Source organism: Sphaerodactylus townsendi, linkage group LG15, assembly GCF_021028975.2.
Source record: "Sphaerodactylus townsendi isolate TG3544 linkage group LG15, MPM_Stown_v2.3, whole genome shotgun sequence".
Taxonomy (NCBI): Eukaryota; Metazoa; Chordata; class Lepidosauria; order Squamata; family Sphaerodactylidae; genus Sphaerodactylus; species Sphaerodactylus townsendi.
The window spans coordinates 39,162,824-39,183,572 of NC_059439.1; the positions used below are offsets into that span (position 1 = coordinate 39,162,824).

Consider the following 20,749-nt stretch of genomic DNA (forward strand, 5'->3'; position numbering starts at 1 on the left):
GGCACGGGTGCCAGAGGTGGCACTCGGAGCCCTCTCTGTGGGCACGCACACACAGAGTTCGACATGTGGGGGGCAGAAAATCACCACACACCCCCACACACACATCTAGGCTGGCCTGGGCCACTGAGCACGGCATGCGTGCACTGTGGTGAGCAGGAGGACACAGCTGGCAGGCCTGGTGCCTGTGCTCCAGGTGGTTGCTACCCGAGGGGGGGGGGGCGCAGAGGAGGCAAAGATGCTATAGAAGCACAGAGCGGTGTGTGTGGGACTTGCTGGAGGCTACAGCAGGCTGGCCCCTGCTTGAGCGGGTGGGGTGGAGGAAGAGGGAGCCAACCAGTTTTTTCTAAACTTAAACCTCAGCATTCAGGTTAAATTGCCGGGTTGGCACTTTGAGATAAATAACTGGGGGTTGGGTTGCAATTTGGGCACTCGGTCTTAAAAAGGTTCGCCATCACTGGCATAGGGCGTTTCCCCACTCATAGGGATCCCCCCCATGCCGCGCGCCCAGGCGTCCCCACGACCCCACGGGGTCATCAAAAGGCGCCGTTTTCTCTAGCGCCAGGGATGCCACGTGCTGAGGGGGCGCGACAGCGGCAGTGTCGGGGCGGCTGTGCTGTTGCCGCCCCTGTCGTGGGGGGTCCAGGGGGACCCCGCGCTACTTGAGGAGAGTAGCGCGGGGCTTAAGGTAAGTGGGGAAAGGCCCCTTGTTACAATCCTCAACCCTGATTTTTAAAACACCAAGCGTTTGCACAACTGCACAGAACAGACTGAGACTATCTTGATATCCTCTTACTCTCTTTCTTGTAGTCATCTCCCTGCAAAAATGAGTATTTAAAAACACGTATCAAAAAGCAGAATAATATTTGCTCTTTTTAAAAACAAGATTCATTTATAAGCTTATTTACATAATTTATTCTAATTATGGGGTGTGGCCTTTCTGTTCACAGAATCTAAATTGTATGAGTGCAGAGGTATACACTGTTTGTAGGGTTTTAAGATTTGGTTTTAATGTTCTCTAGGAATTCCCTTTCAGTTAAGTTGGCTCTAGCTCAGTTGGCTCACTCAGGGCGTGCTGGCATTATGGGGCAGAATGACATGAGAAGGTGGGTGGACCATTCCCACTTCCGCTTGTGTGGCTTCCTCTGGACCTCGCTTCTAGCTGCCTCCAGCCTTCTGGAAGAGGCTCCCTACATCCTGACCTGAGGAGTCAGCCCTCACAGGCCTCCCCACCGCTCTCTCAGTCCAGCTGCCTCATGCCCTTGGAGCAGGGAGGAAAAAGATGCACATCACAGTGCTGGGAAGTGGCTTTTTGCCCAAGGTCATCTCAGACAGAGACAGGAATAGAAAAATCTCCATTTCCTGGCTTCCTGTCCTATGTGCGCCACAGCCTATCGATAGAAAATTGGCGTGTAGTTCATAGCAATTTAATACATGGCTGGACACAATCACACAGAGTCCATTAGCTGAAGAGTATCTAACAGAACATGCCTTGCCAGCTATACTCACATGTGATTTAAAAAAAAATTCGCTATGTCAAATATAATAAATTTATGATGAGTAAACAGTAGACTCCTCGCACAGCAATTTGTCTGGAATTGCTGAATAAATTAGTGAGACATGAAAGGACTGTAGATTTGTAAAAACAAAAAGTCCAACCAGGATTCCCCCCCCCCCCACACACACACACATTTCTTTCTTTTTAAAAGAAACATTCCAAATTGTTGGAGATGGAGGGAGCATTTTTGGGCGGTGACTCAGCATCTGTTTGCCACAGGCTGAAAACGGCAGATGAATGGTCCGTTGCCCTGGCGTAGAGGTTGAGAAATTTTCATTTTTGTGGTCTGCAGCTTGAATGAAGTCAGTCTACCCAGAAAGCATTATTCATACAGGAATTAGTATTTATTTAACAAGCTCTGAGGGAGGGCACAGCTGCCCCTCACTCTCTCTTGGTTCACTATTGAAGGAGTCCTGTGTGTCTTATGTCCCATCAAGTCGCTTTCCAACTTCTAGCAATCCTGCGAAGGAATTACCTCCATAATATAATTATCTGCCTTGCTCAGGTCTTGCCACTGAAAGCCATGGCTTCCTTTGTTGAGTCAATCCATCTAATTTTGGATCTTCCTGTTTTCCTGATGCCTTCAACCTTTCCTAGCATTATTTTTAAAATGTATTTAAAACATCTACTAGCCACCTTTTCCAGGTAGTCTTTGTAGTGTATTCCAGACTAGTCATTTTAGCTTCTTGGGTGAATTCTGGCTTGATTTGCTTTGATCTGGGATCCACTGATTAGCTGTTTTTGGCAGCCCAGAAAACTCTCCTCTGACACCACATTTCAAATGAATCGATTTTCTTCCAATCAGCTTTCTTTGTTGTCCAACTTTCACACCCTTGCATAGTAATGGGAAATAATATAGTATGAATTATTTGGTCTTGGTTTTCAGTCACGCCCCCTATGCTTCAGGATCTTTTCTAGTTCTTTCGAAGTCTCCCTCTCCTGAATTCTTGATTGCAGTTTCCCTTTTAGATGATGACTGAGCCAAGGGATTAAAAAAATGATTAAATCATCATCTCCAAAGTGTCCAGTTTGATCCCCCCCCCCCCCCGTTTCTTCCTGAGGTTGCCCTTTTAATTTGGGTGAGACTGACTCTGGCAACACCAGAAGGCAGAACTGTGGGCAAAACTCCCCCCAGGCGATGTGAGATGGGCTGGCTGAAACCTGGGCTCTCTCCTAGACCCATTTTATTCCAGCCTTCCTCCCAAGAGCCCCAGGAGGCTTACCTTTCCCTCCAGGGCAAGATCTCAGCCCAAGACAGCCCAGCCACAGCTTGGAGTGACACCTGGGCATCTCCCCACCATTGGCACAGGGGAAGATGATCCTTGTGGCCTGGAAAGACCCCCTACCACCATTGGCTAGGGGCTGCCACCTGAGGCTCATCTCAGATCCAGCTAGGGCCACTGTGCTTGAGACAACAACTTGTGGTTCTGGTGGGTTTTCCGGGCTGTGTGGCCATGGTGTTGAACTATCCCTGGACCCTGACTCCTTCCATCCCCACCCCACCTCCAATGTCATCCTCACCACCAACCTGTGAGGTGGGTTTCCTTCCATCCCAAGTTCCTGCCCAGGAGTTAAGATTGAGGGGAGAGAGAACCCCTCCTGAATTTCCTAGAATCTCGTTGAAGTGTGTATATGTGTGTGTGTGTGGGGGGGGGGGTGTTATGCTGGAGAGGGACTTTTTGGTGGCAGCCCCAAGATTGCAAAATCACCTCCCAAGAGAGAGGGGCATCTGGTCCCCTCGCTTCAGTCTTGCAGCTGGCTGGTTTTATTTAGAACCACATTTGGGTACGTTGACTAGCAGTCCCGAATTGTGATTTTTAAAGCTTTGGCTTTATCTGTTACAGCTCCTTTCTTCTTCGTAGTATTGTTGGCCGCCTTGAGCTCAGTAAAGAAGAAAGGGGGGCAACAGAAGCGTTATCGTTGTTATAATTTGGGGGGGGCATGAGGCTTAGAGCAGCAGCAGGGGCCTGGCTTGAGCTCAGGTGGGGAGCTGTGGGGCTGAACCAGGGCCTGGGTGCCTGCTCTGTCTCTGCCCCACTGTCCAGCTGTCCGGGGGCACCTCAAGGCCTCCGTGCCCCCCAGCTGGCACTCCGAGCGGGTCTCTCCCAAGGCTACCCCCTAGCGTGCTCTCTGTCAGCGTCTCTGTCCATTTGCCCGAGCAGGGATGAATCCATTTTCTCCAGCCGCGCTGCTCTTTTCTGCGGGCGAGGAGGAGGAGGAGGAGGAGGGAGGCGAACCCTGCAGCAGCTGCCTGCAGCCCCTTTCTTCTGCCTCCTTTTGCAGCCCTCTTTCTCCCCAAGCCGCCCCCCCCCCCCAAGCGCCGGTGCCCTTCCTGGAGGCGAGGGGGGTGGGGGGTGGACTATGTCTTCACTGGCACAGCCCGCTTCCATTTGGGTGTTGCAGGAAAAGTCCCGTTTTTCCTCCCTCCCCTCCCAGCTGCGAGGAACCGTGGATCCAACGGAAATCCTTGCTTTCCCATGCCGGATACACCACTCGCAAACGCACTCTCTAGCTGCTGGCGGGTGGAAGAGGGGATCCGATGGTTGCAGTAGCAGCGGGAGGGGAGGGAGAAGAAGAACCCTTCGATGTGGGGAGGAGGAAGAGGAGGAGGAGGAGGAAGACCAGCTTTTGCATCCTGCGAACCAAGACGGAACCTGGTGACTCCCGGATCCAGCGGCACGTAAGTGGGGTTCTTTTGTTATCCAAAAGCCTTTCCAGCAGCAGGTAGAAGACGGAAGCGTCGCCGGGACAAGTTTCGGGGGAGGGGAGGGAACGGCTCTCGGATATTGTCCCGGGCTCGCCGCCGTCGAGGTGGCTACGGCTACGCTCGGGGGACTCGCTCGGCTGGCGAGGGGAGGAAGGCGGCGTTTGGGTTTTTTGCAACGGTCGTGAGCCATGCGTCAAACACATCCTTCGCTCCCCCTCCCTTCCTTTGCATCGTGTTATGCACAGAAGAGCCCTTGGCCCGAGACTTGATCATAAGAGCTATACTAGTGGCTTTGCCCCCCGGGGGGGGGGGCATTGTTACAGAGAGGCAGACATTCCAGACGCCTATTAGGGCTTGGGTTTACATCCCCCTCCCCTTTCAGACGTTTCGAATTAATTTATTTTCGCCACAGTTTTTGACTGCAGAGAGAAGGATGGTCGGTTGGCAAAGAAGGGGGACAGCTGGAAGGCCAGGAACGGAGGACAGAAATCCTGCGACGACGCATTCCTAAGGAAGCCTAAGGAAGCCTGCCTGCCTGCCATCGCATTGGAGCAAAGCCCACCAGTCCAGCCTTCTTCAGGAGCCTCTCTTCAGCCCCAGCCATTTGCTCATCCTTTGCTCTTGAGTAAGCTGCTGCATGCATGGCTAGGATCCTTCAGACCCTGGTGGAAAGGGATCCCAGTGGAGACAGCTGAACAAAAAGTGTTTAGTGGGAAATCTTGGGGCAGAGGGAAGGCCTTCTGCTCTGATGCTTGTCATGTTGCGAGTGTGAATCAGGCCAGCGTAGGGTTTCCCAGCCGTGGCGCTGATGGCTGACTGGTGTTACTCTGTGGTATTTCAAAGCTGGTGGGGGTGGGTTTTTTTTAAGTAGCTTTGAGTGTGCTTCAGTGGGAAATTCTCTTGTGCCCATCTAGATGAAATGAGCAGGATTACCCAGTTATTCCAACGGGGTTTGCATGGGAGAGGTTTCCACTGGACTGTTCCCCAAGCCCCTCTCACAAATTGGGCAATGTAACCCCTCGGAAGAGGACCTCTTCCTGGACGCAGGACTGTCAGGAACCATCATGGGCCCTCAGGGCAGGCCCAAACCCAGGTCACATGACTTGCCTAGTTCCATGGGCCCTGGGATTTGGCCCTCTTCCCTGGTCTGGTAAACCTGCCACGATGCTTAGGCTGCACAAATGCAATGCAAGATTCACATGCAGAGGGACTGTTTCTTCCCATTGCCTCTTTCCCCCAATTTTTTTGTGTGTGTGTAAGATGCCATTAAGTTAGTTTTCAAGCCAAGTGAGGTTCAGAGGTGTTTGTCCCTGCCTGCCTCTGTGTTTCAACTCCGGATGTCCATTGAAAATGCTGGGGGGAAGAATTAGGACTAATAAAAGGAAACACTTCTTCACGCAACATGTGATTGGTGTTTGGAATATGCTGCCACAGGAGGTGGTGATGGCCACTAACCTGGATAGCTTTAAAAAGGGCTTGGACAGATTTATGGAGGAGAAGCCGATCTATGGCTACCAATCTCGATCCTCCTTAATCTCAGATTGCAAATGCCTTAGCAGACCAGGTGCTCAGGAGCAGCAGCAGCAGAAGGCCATTGCTTTCACATCCTGCACGTGATCTCCCAAAGGCACCTGGTGGGCTACTGCGAGTAGCAGAGTGCTGGACTAGATGGACTCTGGTCTGATCCAGCAGGCTAGTTCGTATGTTCTTATGTGGTCCCAGTTCCAAATATTAACCAGGGCCAACTTTGCTTAGCTTCTGAGATTTGGTGAGCTCCAGCTGGCCACATCGCTGAAAATAATCCCCTTTTTGTACGTTGGTGTGCTTCATTCAAACAGGAAGGCAGAGCAGAGCTGCTTTGGCTTCAAGTCTCTCTTGCCTGTGGAGGTTCACCAAAGTCTGAGTCCTGAATACTTCCTTGTAGGCCCTCACAGGTGTCTTTAAAAAAAACCCATGCTTCTGGAAACACTTCTTAAGTTTTTCCAACTTTTATGTCAGCCCGACTTTATTTAAAACCATGTCCCTTTTTCTCCTTTAGCATTTTTATGGTAAATGTGCTTTGCAGTTGGCATAGCAAACTTGAAGGTGGCGGGCCTAAAACGGAGCTCTTATTCCAGAATGAACCCTCATCCTTGCCAGGACAGAACACTGCTGTGTAATCACAGAAGTTGCTGACATATAATGGTGGGGCTTACAGAAATAGGGATGCCTGTGTCTCCAAGTCATGAATTGCACCCAGTTACTGTGTGGATTGGGCTGTGTTTTGCGCTGGGGTTGCTCAGGCAATACGAGGCTTGGGGTATCCTGCAGAAAAGGGCTTATTTGCAGATGCCAGCATGGGGCAGCAAGCTTCATCCAGATTTGGAGCAAATGGAGACTCTTGAAGTGGACTTCTCCCAAGGGCCAGCATAATATCCTGCTTCTGACTAAGACAGTGACTTCCTGGTTCCGGTTCTTTATTCATATGCCGAAGTGGCCAATAGAAGGTTGTTTGGGGGGTGTCAGTGGGTGGGACGTGGTGGGGAGGCCGACTTCCAGGGTCTGGTATGTCTTCAGAGCTAGCACATGGTGATGAGGCTGAGTTCCAGTCTTGAAAAAGGCCTCTAACCCCCCTCCCGCTCTTCCTTCTCCCCTTCAGGTAAGCAGTATGCTTTAGTTCTTGGATGCGTCTCTAGTGAAGTGCTGGGTCTTCCTGCCCCACCACAGCCATGCCGCCACGACCCTCCTCCGGGGAGCTGTGGGGGCTCCACCTCATGCCCCCACGGATCATGGTGGACTGTTGCCTCCCCAATGGCATGATTGTCACTCTGGAATGTCTGCGGGAAGCTACTCTTCTGGGCATCAAACACGACCTTTTCAAGGAGGCCAGGAAATACCCCCTTTTCCACCTCCTGCAGGTCAGTTGGAGGAGGACACAGGACTCCAGTGGGTTAGAAGAAGAGCTGGGGTGGTGGGGAGGGCTCTCAAATTGCAGCCAACTTAGGCAACCCCGTAGGAAGGTTTTCAAGGCAGAAGGTATTGGAGGCCATCTGCCATTGGCTAACTTTGTGTCGTAACCCAGGACTTCCTTGATGGTCCCCCAAGTACTGACCTGGTCTTCTCAGGGCGTTTCCCCACTTACCTTTGCTGCGCGCTACACTCAGTGCGTGGCATCTCTGGCGTGTGCCCGGGCGTCCCCATCAGTGGCCAAGCCAAGGAGCCTGGTGGGATGCTCGCGGGCGCCTGAGGGGAAGCGAGCCGGGCAGCGTCGGGGCGGCTGCGCTTGTCATTCCTGTAGTAGACCCCGCGCTACTTGAGGAGAGTAGCGCGGGGCTTAAGGTAAGTGGGGAAAGGGCCTCAGTGTCCCCAAACCACTTTCCCTTTCACACCCCAGGATGAATCCTCCTACATCTTTGTGGGGGTGACTCAGGAAGCGGAGAGGGAAGAATTCTACGATGAGTCACGGCGTCTGTGTGATCTGCGCCTCTTCCAGCCTATCCTTAAGGTCATCGAGCCTGTGGGTAACCGAGAGGAGAAGATCTTGAACCGAGAGATTGGTGAGTCTCGAAGCCAAGGCCAAACCAGGTCTGACCAAACTTGTTGCGGGAGTGGGGAGGGAGTGGCATTGAGAAACAAGTTTGACAACAGCTCGACTGGCCCTCTGACCTGTCTTCTTTGGCCCAGGGTTTGCCATTGGGATGCCCATCTGCGAATTCGAACTTGTCAAGGACCCTGAGGTGCAAGAATTCCGGAGAAATATTCTCTCCGTTTGCCGTGAGGCTGTGGAGACACGAGGGGCAGTTGGGCCCCAAAGTCAGGCTTTATACGTCTATCCCCCCAACGTGGAGTCCAGTCCGGAGCTGCCCAAACACGTCTACAGCAAACTGGACAAAGGTAACTGTAGGGATGCCTGCTCCGGAGTTGGGGGTGGAACCTGAAGGAGGAAGGCAGGGTTTCTGGAGAAAACGAATCTCGGCAGGCTATGACATCACCTAGGTCACCCTCTGAAGCTGCTGTTTTCTCTTGGGGAACTGATTTCTGTAGTTGGGTCAGTTGTAATTCCAGGAAAACTTGAGGGAAAGGGGGATCCAAGGGCAGGGGTTTCATGTATTTGGTGGGGTGGTTGGGAGAAGAGAGTTAAGGTTAGACTCCATTAGCAGGGTTCCAACCGTTTTGGGCACGCCTTTATTTTTTAAAAGCCGTTTGCCACAGTTGCTGTATGTCTGCAGGGAATCCAAGTTGGATCCAGGAAACCAGATCTGGTTTGTTAAAAACTCTGCCATGTAGTTTTGGCCCTTTGAAAGCCAGAAAGGAAGCACCAGCACTTCCTGTCTTTTAAGGGTCTGCAGGTTCTGTCCTTCCAGGAGTTTCTTTCTCCTAAAAAGCCTTCCCTGGTGTATTTTTCAGGCTGTCGTGTAAATTTCCCTCAAGGACTGAGCTTGGTTACAATTAATAAAACAAAACCAGCAGTATAGCTATCATGAAATGTTACTAGAAAAGATCATTTTTTTAGGAAAAGCTATCAGATTGGGTATGGCATTTTTTTTTAAAAAAAAGCTATCAGGCTGGATATACCAAATATCCTCCCAAGACGAAAGGTTTCCCGAAGTGATCCAAGGAGATGCCCAATGGTGGGATCCAAAAATTTTAGTAACAGGTTCCCATGGTGGTGGGATTCAAACTGTGGCGTAGCGCCAGTGGGGCTGGGCAGGGCATGACGGGGGCGAGCCGGGCATTCCTGGGGCGGGGTATTCCTGGGCAGGGCTGTGGCAAGGACACAGCCGCTGCGCCAGTCCTTGGGCGGGAAACGAATGCACGCAGGCGCAGGCTGCCACGCACGCTGATGCACCTCCTGCTAGACTGCTTCAAGTTCTGCGTGCTACTGCTGAGAGGAGGGGCGTAACTAAGGCAAAAATCATGTGGCAAAATCACCCATTAGTAACCCCCTCTCGGCACACACAAATAATTAGTAACCTACTCTCGGGAACCTGTGAGAACCTGCTGGATCCCACCTCTGGAGATGCCTGAGGCAGGGCTGGCTATAGCTGTGGCTGCTGCCCCTGGTAGCTGCCAGCCTGGCCTTTGGGGCAGAGGCTCTGGGGAGGCTGGCCATGCCAGGAGTGGGGCTGCCCCCCTCCTTGCACAGCTGTCTGACGCCCCTCGCGCTGTCCTCTGCACACGAGGGCCCGGCTCACACGAGTGACTCTTCCTTGTCCTGCTTTCCCCCTCCGTCTCCTGAAGGTCGGATCATAGTGACCATTTGGGTTATTGTGTCTCCAAACAACGACAAACAGAAATATACCCTCAAGACTCCGCATGATGCGCTGCCGGAACAGGTGATTGCCGAGGCCATCCGAAAGAAGACCCGCAGCATGCACCTGTCCCCGGAGCAGCTGCGCCTGTGTGTGCAGGAGTACCAGGGGAAGTACCTCCTGAAGGTGTGCGGCTGCGACGAGTATTTACTTGAGAAATATCCGCTCAGCCAGTACAAGGTGAGAGGCCCTTCACACCCACAAGGAGCGGCCCTGTCTGGCAAGGGCTATTTCACCATATGAGGAACACCCGTACCCCAAAACCCAGCAGTGGAGGGGTTTGCGTGTCCCAGAAAGATCTAGGTGACTGAGGATCAAATGCCTGTTCTGCTACTGGACCAGTCAGGCTGGCCTACCCCATGGGGCTGTTGAGAAGACCCACGAATGCAGAATCAGCCATGCGCAAATGGTTGACTTGCTGTCTCTTCACCAACGAGTTCAGAGGCTCCGCTAAAAGCAGCAGAGTAGGAGACGAAACTATTGGATTCCAGGACACCCCCCCATTCAGCGGGAAGTCCTCCTGTCTGCTGCCCCTCTGTTTGTCTAGTACAGGGGTCTGCAACCTGCAGTTCTCCAGAGGTTCATGGACTACAATTCCCATCAGCCCCTGCCAGCATGGCTGATGGGATTTGTAGTCCATGTACATTGTACATTGCTTTCGCATCTCTTCTTCTAAAGATACTGGGCTGCTTTCCCTTTTTATCTTCATGACAGACCAGTGTACATCATAGCAGAACAGGCATTCAGTCCTCAGACTCCCAGATCTATGTCTGACTTGTGAACGCCTCTTCCGCTGCAGTTTGAGCGGTTCCTTTCCCAAGGCCCCATTGAAATGAATGGGAACTAAGAGAAAGCCCCGTTGGCATAAGGGAGATTGAGCCCCTTTGCTTATGGTCCGTTCTTCCTTTCCCTGTCTCAACCCCCAGTACATGAGGAACTGCATTGCCATTGGCCGCCTTCCCCACCTGATGCTGATGAGCAAGGAGAGCCTCTACGGCCAGCTGCCGGCCAACGTGTTTGTGCTGCCCTCCTACGCGCGCCGCTCCGCCCCTTCCTCGCACGTCAATGGAGACGTCCCCTCCAAGTCACTGTGGTCCATCAACAGCCTTCTGCGAATCAAGATCCTTTGCGCCACCTACGTCAATGTCAACATCCGCGATATCGATAAGGTGAGGCGTGAGGGAGGCCTGGCTGAGCCTCTGGGCAGAGCGGAGGGCTTTGGGCCATCATGTGGCGGTTGTACTCCTGGCAGGCACCCAGCCCCTTCCCCTGACCTGCTGCTCCCCTTGCAGCTCCCCTTGGGCAGCAGTTCCAGAGTCCATTTTCCTGAACTTCTGAGAAGTCTGAACAGCCCAGATTGGTGGGGAACTGGAAAGGGGATGGCCAGTGTGGCTGGGTTTTCTCTGTTGGAAGCACGGAGCTCTTACCTAATCCTCTGGGAGAAAAGGAGCTAGCAGTGATAGAGCAGGGCGACCCCCAAGGTTTGTTCTCATCTTTCTCTCTCTCTTTGTAGATCTATGTCCGGACGGGAATCTTCCACGGTGGAGAGCCCCTTTGTGACAACGTGAACACCCAGCGCGTCCCCTGCTCAAACCCTCGGTAATCATGGCACAGGGAAGTCATGGAGAGTGGCAAGGCAGGGATGAAGTGCCTCCAAGGGGCAAATGAGACGTCTGCGTTCAGCTGTTTTATAAATGCTGTTCTGGAGCACCTTCCCTATGAGGAGAGGCTGCAGCATTTGGGACTCTTTAGTTTGGAGAGGAGACGTCTGAAGGGGGATATGATTGAAGTCTATAAAATTATGCATGGGGTAGAAAATGTTGACAGAGAGAAATTTTTCTCTCTTTCTCACAATTCTAGAACCAGGGGGCATTCATTGAAAATGCTGGGGGGAAGAATTAGGACTAATAAAAGGAAACACTTCTTCACGCAATGTGTGATTGGTGTTTGGAATCTGCTGCCACAGGAGGTGGTGATGGCCACTCACCTGGATAGCTTTAAAAGGGGCTTGGACATATTTATGGAGGAGAAGTCGATTTATGGCTCCCAATCTTGATCCTCCTTGATCTGAGATTGCAAATGCCTTAGCAGACCAGGTGCTCGGGAGCAACAGCAGCAGCAGCAGAAGGCCATTGCTTTCACCTCCTGCATGTGATCTCCCAAAGGCACCTGGTGGGCTACTGTGAGTAGCAGAGAGTTGGACTAGATCAGGACCAGCAGCCCAGATAAATCCAGGAACTCCACTTTCTTATCAGTTTCGTCAGCATGGCCAATTGGCCATGCTGACAGAGGCTGATGGGAATTGTAGTTCCTGAACATCTGGAGAGCCGCAGGTTCCCTACCCCTGGACTAGATGGACTCTGGTCTGATCCAGCTGGCTTGTTCTTATGTTCTTAGGGTAGCCATTCTGGTATTCAGCAGAAGGTTCAAGTTCAGGAGTATCTTACAGACCAACAAGACTTCCAGGGATTCAAACCTTTTGAGAGTCAAGATTTTCAGGGTATAAGATTTCAAGAGTCAGAGTTCCCTTTGTTGGTATCTGACGAAGGGGATTTTGACCCTCGAAAGCTTAGACTTCCCCAAATCATGTTGGTCTCTTAGCGCGATGGGACTCAAAGGTAGCTGTTCTCAGGAATGAACACAAGTGCCTGAGAACCGAGTTTAAAAATATCTGGGAGCTCCAGAAACAGAACCCCAAGTGCACACCTGATTTGACCGTGCCTTGCAAGGGGTAGGGCGGGGGCCACTTTGGCAGCGCCCACCCCCCTCCCCTTGGCTGACTCCAGTATGACTCTCTTTATTGGCAGGTGGAACGAGTGGCTGTCGTACGACATCTATCTCACTGACTTACCTCGAGCCGCCCGTCTCTGTGTTTCAATATGCTCAGTGAAAGGCCGGAAGGGGGCCAAGGAGGTGAGCGTCCTCACGGCAGGTCGGAGGGGGCGGCTTCTACAGGTGCTTCTGTTGCCACGCTGAGGCTGAGCCTTTGGGCCAGTGAATAGCAAAGAGGGTGCCTTTGCCCTGTGGAAGACGCTGAGCAGCCAGGCGGGGGTATGGTGGGGTACCTCTGGGCGGGCGTAAACTCCAGCCCCTCTCCTCTTGCAAACAGAGCGTGGCGTGGGAGCTGAGTCTCATGCAGCCCTTCATGGCCACTCTGATCCGCAGAGGGACCACCAGGGCTCAGCAGAATGGCCTCTGCTTGACATGCGGAAGGTCCCACGTTCAGTCACTGGCAGCAGCTGATGTGAAAGACCTTGGAGAGCGGCTGCCAGTCTGAGTCGGCCATGCTGACCTTGGTGGGCTGAGCACCTGAGGCAGAATAAGGCACCTTCCTGTGTGTGTGCCCACTCAACAGGAGCACTGCCCCCTCGCCTGGGGCAACGTCAACCTCTTCGATTACAAAGACACCCTGGTGGCTGGGAAGATGGCGCTGAACCTGTGGCCCGTGCCCCACGGCCTGGAGGACCTGCTCAATCCCATCGGAGTGGGGGGCTCCAACCCTAATAAGGTGAGGCTGTTCCTCCCCTGCGCAACAAGACTCTTCTCGCGTGCAGAGCACTTTCTCCAGCTGTGTTGTGCGGTGGTGACTGTGGGTTCTGTCTTGTGGACGGGGAAGGCAGAGGTTTAAAACAGGCACCCCCAGGGGGAAAGTGCAGTTCTGGAATTTTCTGGCAGCCAACATTTTTCCGTTCATCCTGATTGTCTCTCCGCCCACCGGTAGGCCCACCCCATGCACCTTCTGCTTCCAGATTGTGGGGGTTCTAGGGAGGGTTGCCAACTTCCAGGTAGGCCTGGAGATCCCCTGGAATGGTCGCTGATCTCCAAAGCACAGAGATCAGCTCCCTCGGAGAAGATGGCTGCCTTGGAGGGTAGTTATGATGGCGTTATACCATCCCGAGTTCCCTCCCCAGGCTGTACCCCCAACCCAGACTTGTCAGCCGCCAAGCATCCCCCTGCGGGGGAGGCAGCTGTTTCTGGAAGGGTGCCCCCTGTGGACACAAAGGGGATGACTCCTGCAGTGGTGGGATCCAAAAATTTTTAGTAACAGGTTTCCATGGTGGTGGGATTCAAACTGTGGCGTAGTGCCAATGGGGCTGGGCGGGGCATTCTGGGGGCGGGGCATTCCTGGGCGGGGCTGTGGCAAGGACGCAGCTGCTGTGCCGGTCCTTGGGTGGGAAACGAATGCACACAGGCGCAGGCTGCCACGCACGCTGGTGCACCTCCTGCTAGACTGCTTCAAGTTCTGTAGGCAAAAATCACGTGGCAAAATCACCGATTAGTAACCCCCTCTCGGCACACACAAATAATTAGTAACCTACTCTCAGGACCTTGTGAGAACCTGCTGGACTCCTGACCTTCTCTGAAGCACCTCCTTGCTCCAGTGAGGTGAAAGGAAGTCAGTCTGGGCTCTTTGCCTTGAAGAAGAAGAAAGTGGGCACCAAGAAAGCAGGTGCCTGGTGTCAACGGAGGCCACAGCAGCAATAATTCCTGGAGAAGATTCAGTCCAGGAATGAATGAGAAATTAGCTGCAGGGGAAAGGGGAAAGTTCCGACTTGAGATTTCTTAACTTGCTGGCCCACTTCTCCCTTCGCAGGAGACCCCTTGCCTGGAGCTGGAATTCACCTGGTACAGCCACACTGTCAAATTTGCTGACTCTGCTGAAATAGAGGAGCACGCCAACTGGGCCATGTCTCGGGAGCTGGGGCTCAACTACTGCATGGTGGGATTGGTAAGGGGGCCAGCTCTGAGCTTGGGGAAGGGGTGGTGGGAGAAGTGAGGCTGGGAGGGATAATCTTTCTTCCTTTTTCCAGAGTAACCGTTTGGCCCGGGACAGCTCTCTCGATGAAAGCGAACTGGAGCAGCTCCGCAGTATTTGCAACAGGGACCCCCTTTCGGAGATCACTGAACAAGAGAAGGATTTCCTGTGGAGGCACAGGTGTGTGGGCAGGGGCTCTGAGGTTCCCATCTAAAGGAGATTTTAGTACATTTTTACATTATTTTAGTACATTTTTATCAAGCTGTATTTTATTTTATTTTTTTAATATATTTTTATTATTTGTGATAAAGAAAAAAATAGGAGCATTGGTTACAAGTATTAAACAAGTATTTAAAGCATAAGTACATAAAAACATTCCATCTATATATATAAAGTTGTGAATATATAAAAGAAGAGGGAAAGAAAGAAATAATAAGAGAGAAAAAAAGAGAAGAAAAACAAAGTTATGGACTTCTCCTTCAAATTACATTAACTTTACAAATCATTCATAGTATTCCTAGCTGATTGTTGATCCTGAACCCATCGGTTCGGCTTATTTATTTGTTCTAATATTCCTTAATCAAACTTCTAATTCATAAAGAAAAAATTAATTTAAACAGTTAATGATGTAACATTGTTATTATCATTCCTTTCAGTTAATAGTCAATTGGAAGAAAATTTGTGCCTAAAGTTGCCTTTTGATAGTTGATCCACGGTCGCCAGTTTTCTGTGTATATTTCTGCCGGTAACAGTCTTACTTGGTGTACCCCTTTGTCAAGGATAAAAAGTTGCTGGACTTTGGTTTTCCAGTCTTCCAGGGAGGAGGTTATTTCTGTTCTCCATAGTTTCGCCAAATTTAAACGTGCTGCTATAATTAAATAGAAAAGCTGTATTTTATCAAGCTGTATTTAGTACATTTTTATCAAGCTGTTCTTCCAAGGCGTGATAGGCATTGTCCTTCATTCCTCCATTTTAATCTCTACAGTAACCCTTTGAAGGGCCTTTTCAGTGGCAGCCCCACAACTACGCAACAGCCTCCCGAGGGAGGTGAGCCTGGCCACCTCATGCCTTGTCTTTAGGATATGGTTAAAGATGCTTATATTTAGGAGTCCATTTGCTTAAATTTAGTAGGAGTCCTGAGTAATTCTTTTAAACGTTGGTTTTATGTTTTTAGTGTATTTTTATTCTGTGTGTTTTATCTAAGTTTGGAAGCTGCCTTGAGCTTTGCAACGAAGAAATGCTGCTAATGTTTTAAATACATAAATGAAAGTTGGTTAAGGCTGAGACCTGGGCTGGCCAAGCTAGCCTGGTCTGATCTCAGAGGCTCAGTAGGGTTGGCCCTGGTTGGTATTTGGATGGGAGACCACCAAGAAATACCAGGGCAGCCACCTGGAGACAGGTAATGGCAAATCACCTCTGAACATATTTTGCCTTGAAAATCCCACTGGGATCACCATCAATCAGCTGAGAATGCCTGGGCTGTGGATGTCCAGCAAGCTTCCGTGGCAGAAGAGGATTTGAATCTGGGTCTTCCAGCTCCTAGTCCTCCAGTCACCACTACACCCCGCTCATAGATGGAGCGAAAGAGCAGGAGGCAGGATTCAGTGGCAGAATGGAGCTGCTTGGGTCTCACCTGTCCTGTTTTCCTTCCAGACACTACTGTGTAAACATCCCAGAGACCCTCCCTAAACTACTGCTGTCTGTCAAGTGGAATTCACGGGATGAGGTGGCTCAGGTGAGATTATAGTGTTCTGTGTGTGGCGAGGCGGGCCTCTGTTTCCTTCGGCCTTGCGGCTGGCAATGGCCGTTTCCCCACATGGTCCGTTGGTCACCTCCTGCCTGCTGTCCTGCCGCCCTAGATGTACTGCCTCCTCCGAGAGTGGCCACTCATCAAGCCTGAGCTCTCCATGGAACTCCTGGACTGCAACTTTCCTGACCCGGTCGTGAGAGAATTTGCCCTGAAATGCCTCGTGAAGGGCCTGACGGACGACAAGCTCTCTCAGTATCTCATCCAACTCGTTCAGGTAAGAGATTTGTGGTGAAGCAGAGCCGACCTTGGTAGCCAGGGGGCTGGGGTGGGTCACAGGAAGACGGCAGGTGGTTGTTAGCCTGTGGCCATACCGGATAGCCCCTCTAGGGCACTTCAAATAGAGTCTGCGCGACAAGCACTGGGTGCAGATCGGCTCTGGTCGAAACAGGTATAACTGTTTCGTTTCTCAGGTCAAACATGTCCCAACTCCCATTAGCAAAAAAAAACTGGGGCTCAGTGTCCCTTGGAGTTTTATGCTTCCTAGCACATGCTCAGCTGGGTTTTGAGCCCGAGGTTCCTCTCTGTTTTGTTTTTTAAATTTAACAAAGTCATTTAATTTCAGAGTTGGAAGGGACCATCAGGGTCATTTAGTCCAACCCCCTGCCGGTGCAGAAACTACAACTATAATATCTCAGACCATGATACTTAAAAACCTTCAATGTTGAAGAGTCCATCACTTTATGAAGGAGATAATTCCAGTGTCAAATACACCTCACCCTCCGGACTTTCTTCCACCAATTTTGATGTGACCTCCTTTAAATGTAATTGGTTCCCATTAGTCTGAAATGTTTTAACGTATAATGTTCTGGTTTTTCTGTATACCTGGGGAGTATTCTGAAACTCCTCATTTGTGGGTGACCCTTTTGCTGCCCTGCTGATAAACCCTTGACCACCCAATGTGAGGCTTGGGGGACGTTTGTCAGGCCCCTTCCGCACATGCAAAATAATGCGTTTTCAAACCACTTTCAGAACTGTTTGCAAGAGGATTTTGCTATTCTGCACAGCTTCAAAGAGCACTGGAAGCAGTTTGAAAGTGCATTATTCTGCATGTGCGAAATGAGCCTCAGTGTCCAAAGATCATCAGCAGATAGGTGGGAATCTTTCTCTGCTTTTGAAACATGATGTTCATCAGAGCCTGGCCAAAGTGATACTCCTCTTCCAGGACCTTGTGGGGGCACCTCTGCTGTTTCTTGTGCAGAGCAGCAGTGGCGTAGGAGGCTAAGAGCTCTTGTATCTAATCTGGAGGAACCGAGTTTGATTCCCCGCTCTGCCGCCTGAGCTGTGGAGGCTTATCTGGGGAATTCAGATTAGCCTGTGCACTCCCACACACGCCAGCTGGGTGACCTTGGGCTAGTCACAGCTTCTCGGAGCTCTCTCAGCCCCACCCACCTCACAGGGTGTTTGTTGTGAGGGGGGAAGGGCAAGGAGATTGTGAGCCCCTTTGAGTCTCCTACAGGAGAGAAAGGGGGGATATAAATCCAAACTCTTCTTCTTCTGCTTACATATTTGTCAAGGCAGCAGATACTACACAGGCAACATCCACTTCCTGTATTCAGGCTGCGCTCTCTCCTAGCTGCAAGTTTCATTGAATGAAATGGGACTTGCTTTCAAGGTGACCTGCTTAGAATTGCTTTCTAAATCCAGGGTCCCTGTGCCTGAGACCTTTTGCCACTGAGAGGTGGGAGAGGCAGGCAGGCATCTGGGATTTTTTTATTTGCATCTGGGATTGGGGGGGGGGGGCACGCCAGATAGTCATCTCATTGCCTTGATGCTGCCTGTTTGTGACATTTTCAAAATAAAAATACAGAAATGTCACTTGTGACTCCTGCGATTGTAAGTATGTGTAAAAATCTGGGACAGGGGCTTATACTACATGTTTATCCCACACTCTGTGGAGAGGCAGTGATTGGGAAGGCGGTGCCTGTTGAATTTCTGTCTGTTGTTCAGTTGATTGTCCTACCAGTGGAAGAGACTGAGACCAGTAGCAAACTGCTTCTTCTAGCAGCTAGAGCTTAACCCCTCCCCCTGACTGTCTCCTTTTTGGAAGGTTCTCAAGTACGAGCAGTATTTGGACAACCCCCTGGCCCGATTTCTGACCATGAAGGCCCTGACAAACCAACGGATCGGGCACTTCTATTTCTGGCATCTCAAGTAAGTGTGGCCGAGAGGGAAGAAATGGCCGAGGCTGACAGAGGGCGAAGGGGAGCTCTCGGTCACTGCTGGGAGATCTTGTCCCGTCCCTCTGATTGTACTGGACTTACTTCATGTAATCGGTCTCAGTGGGAAAGACAGACTATAAGCAGCATAATAACAACAATAATAAACAGTGTAAGCCGTTCACGAGAGAATCCTGACAGCACCCCATAGCGCAATAAAACCAGCCGCCACCATGTTGAGATCTTTTCCACCGGCTTGGTAGAGGAAAAGAATTATAGAGCCCAGAAGTGGGCTGTGAGACGATTCCTGTCTTGCCTCCTGCAGGTCCGAGATGCACAGCAAGCCCGTTTCTCAGCGCTTTGGGCTGATGCTGGAGGCCTTTTGCCGTGGCTGCGGGATGTACCTGAAGCACCTGAACCGGCAGGTGGAGGCCATGGAGAAACTTATAAACCTGACTGACATCCTGAAGCAAGAGAAGAAGGATGAGACGCAAAAGGTACCTGCCACGGCTCCTCTTTATCTTTTGTTCTCCTTGCTAAAGGTATTCCGCAGCAACCCTCCTCCACTCTGAGGGGTTAAGCCCGTCTTCCGTTTCCTGAGCAGGATCGCCACGAGAGGAGGTTGAGGAAATGCAGCTCAGGCGCAGCAGCTCTTCTAAAAAGAAGGGAAACCCCCTTTCTCTTCCTCTGGCATGTGTGAGTGGCTATGGCTAATGAAGTGCTGACTGAAAACACTTTGCATGTGCTCAGAGACTTCTGTCTTGCTCCCTTCTTGTGTCTTTTGGTCCTCTCCCCCCTCCTCCCAAGATGCAGATGAAGTTTCTGGTGGAGCAAATGAGGAGACCGGATTATATGGAGGCGCTTCAGGGCTTTATCTGTCCCCTCAATCCTGTGCACCAGCTAGGCAATCTCCGGTGAGACCCAGTTTTCTCCGGGGCAACAGGAAGGTCAGCCTAATAGCTTAGAGGGGAAATTGGCCAGGTCTCCGGGGTCCCTAGGGGGAGGATTGGTGGGCTGGGAACAGCGGAAGGCCCGCTCCAAAGGGGCCCCTCTGACCAACGTTCCCCCTTCACCAGGCTGGATGAGTGCCGAATCATGTCCTCTGCCAAGCGGCCCTTGTGGTTGAACTGGGAGAACCCCGACATCATGTCTGAGCTGCTCTTCACAAACCACGAGATCATTTTCAAGAATGGAGACGGTGAGCACGGCAGAGCGAGCGGGGCGGGGCAGGGAGGCCGGACCGGAGGAGATGAGGACAGGCGGAAGGAGCATTTCTGCTCAGCCTGTTGGTCTCCCACTTGGAATGGGATTGGGATATTCATGGTGTGGAGGGAGGACGTTTGCTTGTCCTGGGTCTTCCCTGCTGTGTTCGTGTGGTGACCGTAGGTTCCAGGGTGGGAGAGGAAAAATGTCTTCCTCCACATTGCCCTTGCCCTCCACATTCCCTGAGCTTATTTAGTCCAGAGGTCGCCCACCTTTCTGAGCCGGCAAGCACCTCTGAAATCCTGACATCGTGGGCTCAGCCACAAAATGGTTGTTGCGGGAGGTGGAGCCAGCCACAAAATGGCTGCTGCAGCTTACCTTCAGTCACACAGTGATCCTTGTGTGGTGGCGGCGGCAGTTGGTTCTAGTGCAGGGGTTTGCAACCTGCGGCTCTCCAGATGTTCATGAACTACAATTCCCATTAGCCCCTGCCAGCATGGCCTGATGGGAATTGTAGTTCATGAACATCTGGAGAGCCGCAGGTCACTGACCCTAGTTCTAGTGCACTATTCTAGTGTTCTAGTGCAATAGTGTTCTAGTGTTCTAGTGCAATATTCAAATCTCCAGGGGCCAGTCAGACGCCTTGCTGGGCAAAAGCTCCACCCTGGCCCACTCACTTTCTAAAAATGCTTAGCGGGCACCAGGAAACATGCTGGCAGGTGCCCGTGGGGTCCATGTGTAAGGAATTCCATAGAAGCAGAAATAAAAGGCTCTTTGGTGAAAAAAGACCGTTTATTCAGACATCTTAGAAAGCTCAAGTACACGCAGTGGCAGGAATGACACTTCCCGCCAGAAGCACAGGTTATAACTCTATTCATCCCATCCCCCTCCCGGCTTCCTGATGGGAACGAGACCTCATCTCCCACAAGAGATAAAGTCTCCACCGATGAAGAAGCTGGCGCAGCGCTCGGGCTGTGGAATGTACTCACGGTTGGGCGGCTGCTCTTTAATGCCTATCAACACCATTGAAACCTTTACACTCTGCCTCCCTTTAAAGAAGACCCTTCCCTCAGGCTTATATGAAAGGCTGCGAAAGCAGAAATAAGGGTGGGGGGCGCCAATATTTTCGAATAAAACCCATTGATTATAATTCCAGAGGAATATCCTAACCCAAGAGACTAAATAATATTGCGTGCGCTTTGCTAATAAAGCGTAGAGTCCAGGATGGCGCCACTCTCAGAGTGCTTGTGGCCATCAATAATAGTTAGTGG

At 51.4% G+C, this 20,749-nt stretch overlaps 1 protein-coding gene across 5 annotated transcripts in view; it reads left to right on the top strand.

Moving 5' to 3' along the window:
• The first annotated feature begins 3,764 nt into the window (after window positions 1-3,764).
• The window catches only part of LOC125444496 (phosphatidylinositol 4,5-bisphosphate 3-kinase catalytic subunit alpha isoform-like), a 29,453-nt gene continuing 12,468 nt past the window's right edge, over window positions 3,765-20,749 (top strand). The window contains exons 1-18 of one of the 5 annotated variants that reach the window (XM_048516942.1): window positions 3,765-4,235; window positions 4,675-4,887; window positions 6,901-7,159; window positions 7,636-7,798; window positions 7,926-8,135; window positions 9,483-9,733; window positions 10,480-10,722; window positions 11,067-11,152; window positions 12,361-12,466; window positions 12,909-13,061; window positions 14,148-14,282; window positions 14,365-14,489; window positions 15,963-16,044; window positions 16,169-16,333; window positions 18,167-18,270; window positions 18,601-18,772; window positions 19,083-19,189; window positions 19,352-19,473. In XM_048516942.1, coding sequence (XP_048372899.1) covers window positions 6,971-7,159; window positions 7,636-7,798; window positions 7,926-8,135; window positions 9,483-9,733; window positions 10,480-10,722; window positions 11,067-11,152; window positions 12,361-12,466; window positions 12,909-13,061; window positions 14,148-14,282; window positions 14,365-14,489; window positions 15,963-16,044; window positions 16,169-16,333; window positions 18,167-18,270; window positions 18,601-18,772; window positions 19,083-19,189; window positions 19,352-19,473 — 2,413 coding nt within the window. In that variant the 5' untranslated portion in view covers window positions 3,765-4,235; window positions 4,675-4,887; window positions 6,901-6,970. Of the gene's footprint in view, window positions 4,236-4,674; window positions 4,888-6,900; window positions 7,160-7,635; window positions 7,799-7,925; window positions 8,136-9,482; window positions 9,734-10,479; window positions 10,723-11,066; window positions 11,153-12,360; window positions 12,467-12,908; window positions 13,062-14,147; window positions 14,283-14,364; window positions 14,490-15,962; window positions 16,045-16,168; window positions 16,334-18,166; window positions 18,271-18,600; window positions 18,773-19,082; window positions 19,190-19,351; window positions 19,474-20,749 lie in introns of those variants that run through there. The other 4 variants (XM_048516940.1, XM_048516938.1, XM_048516941.1 and 1 more) reach the window with 4 other exon arrangements.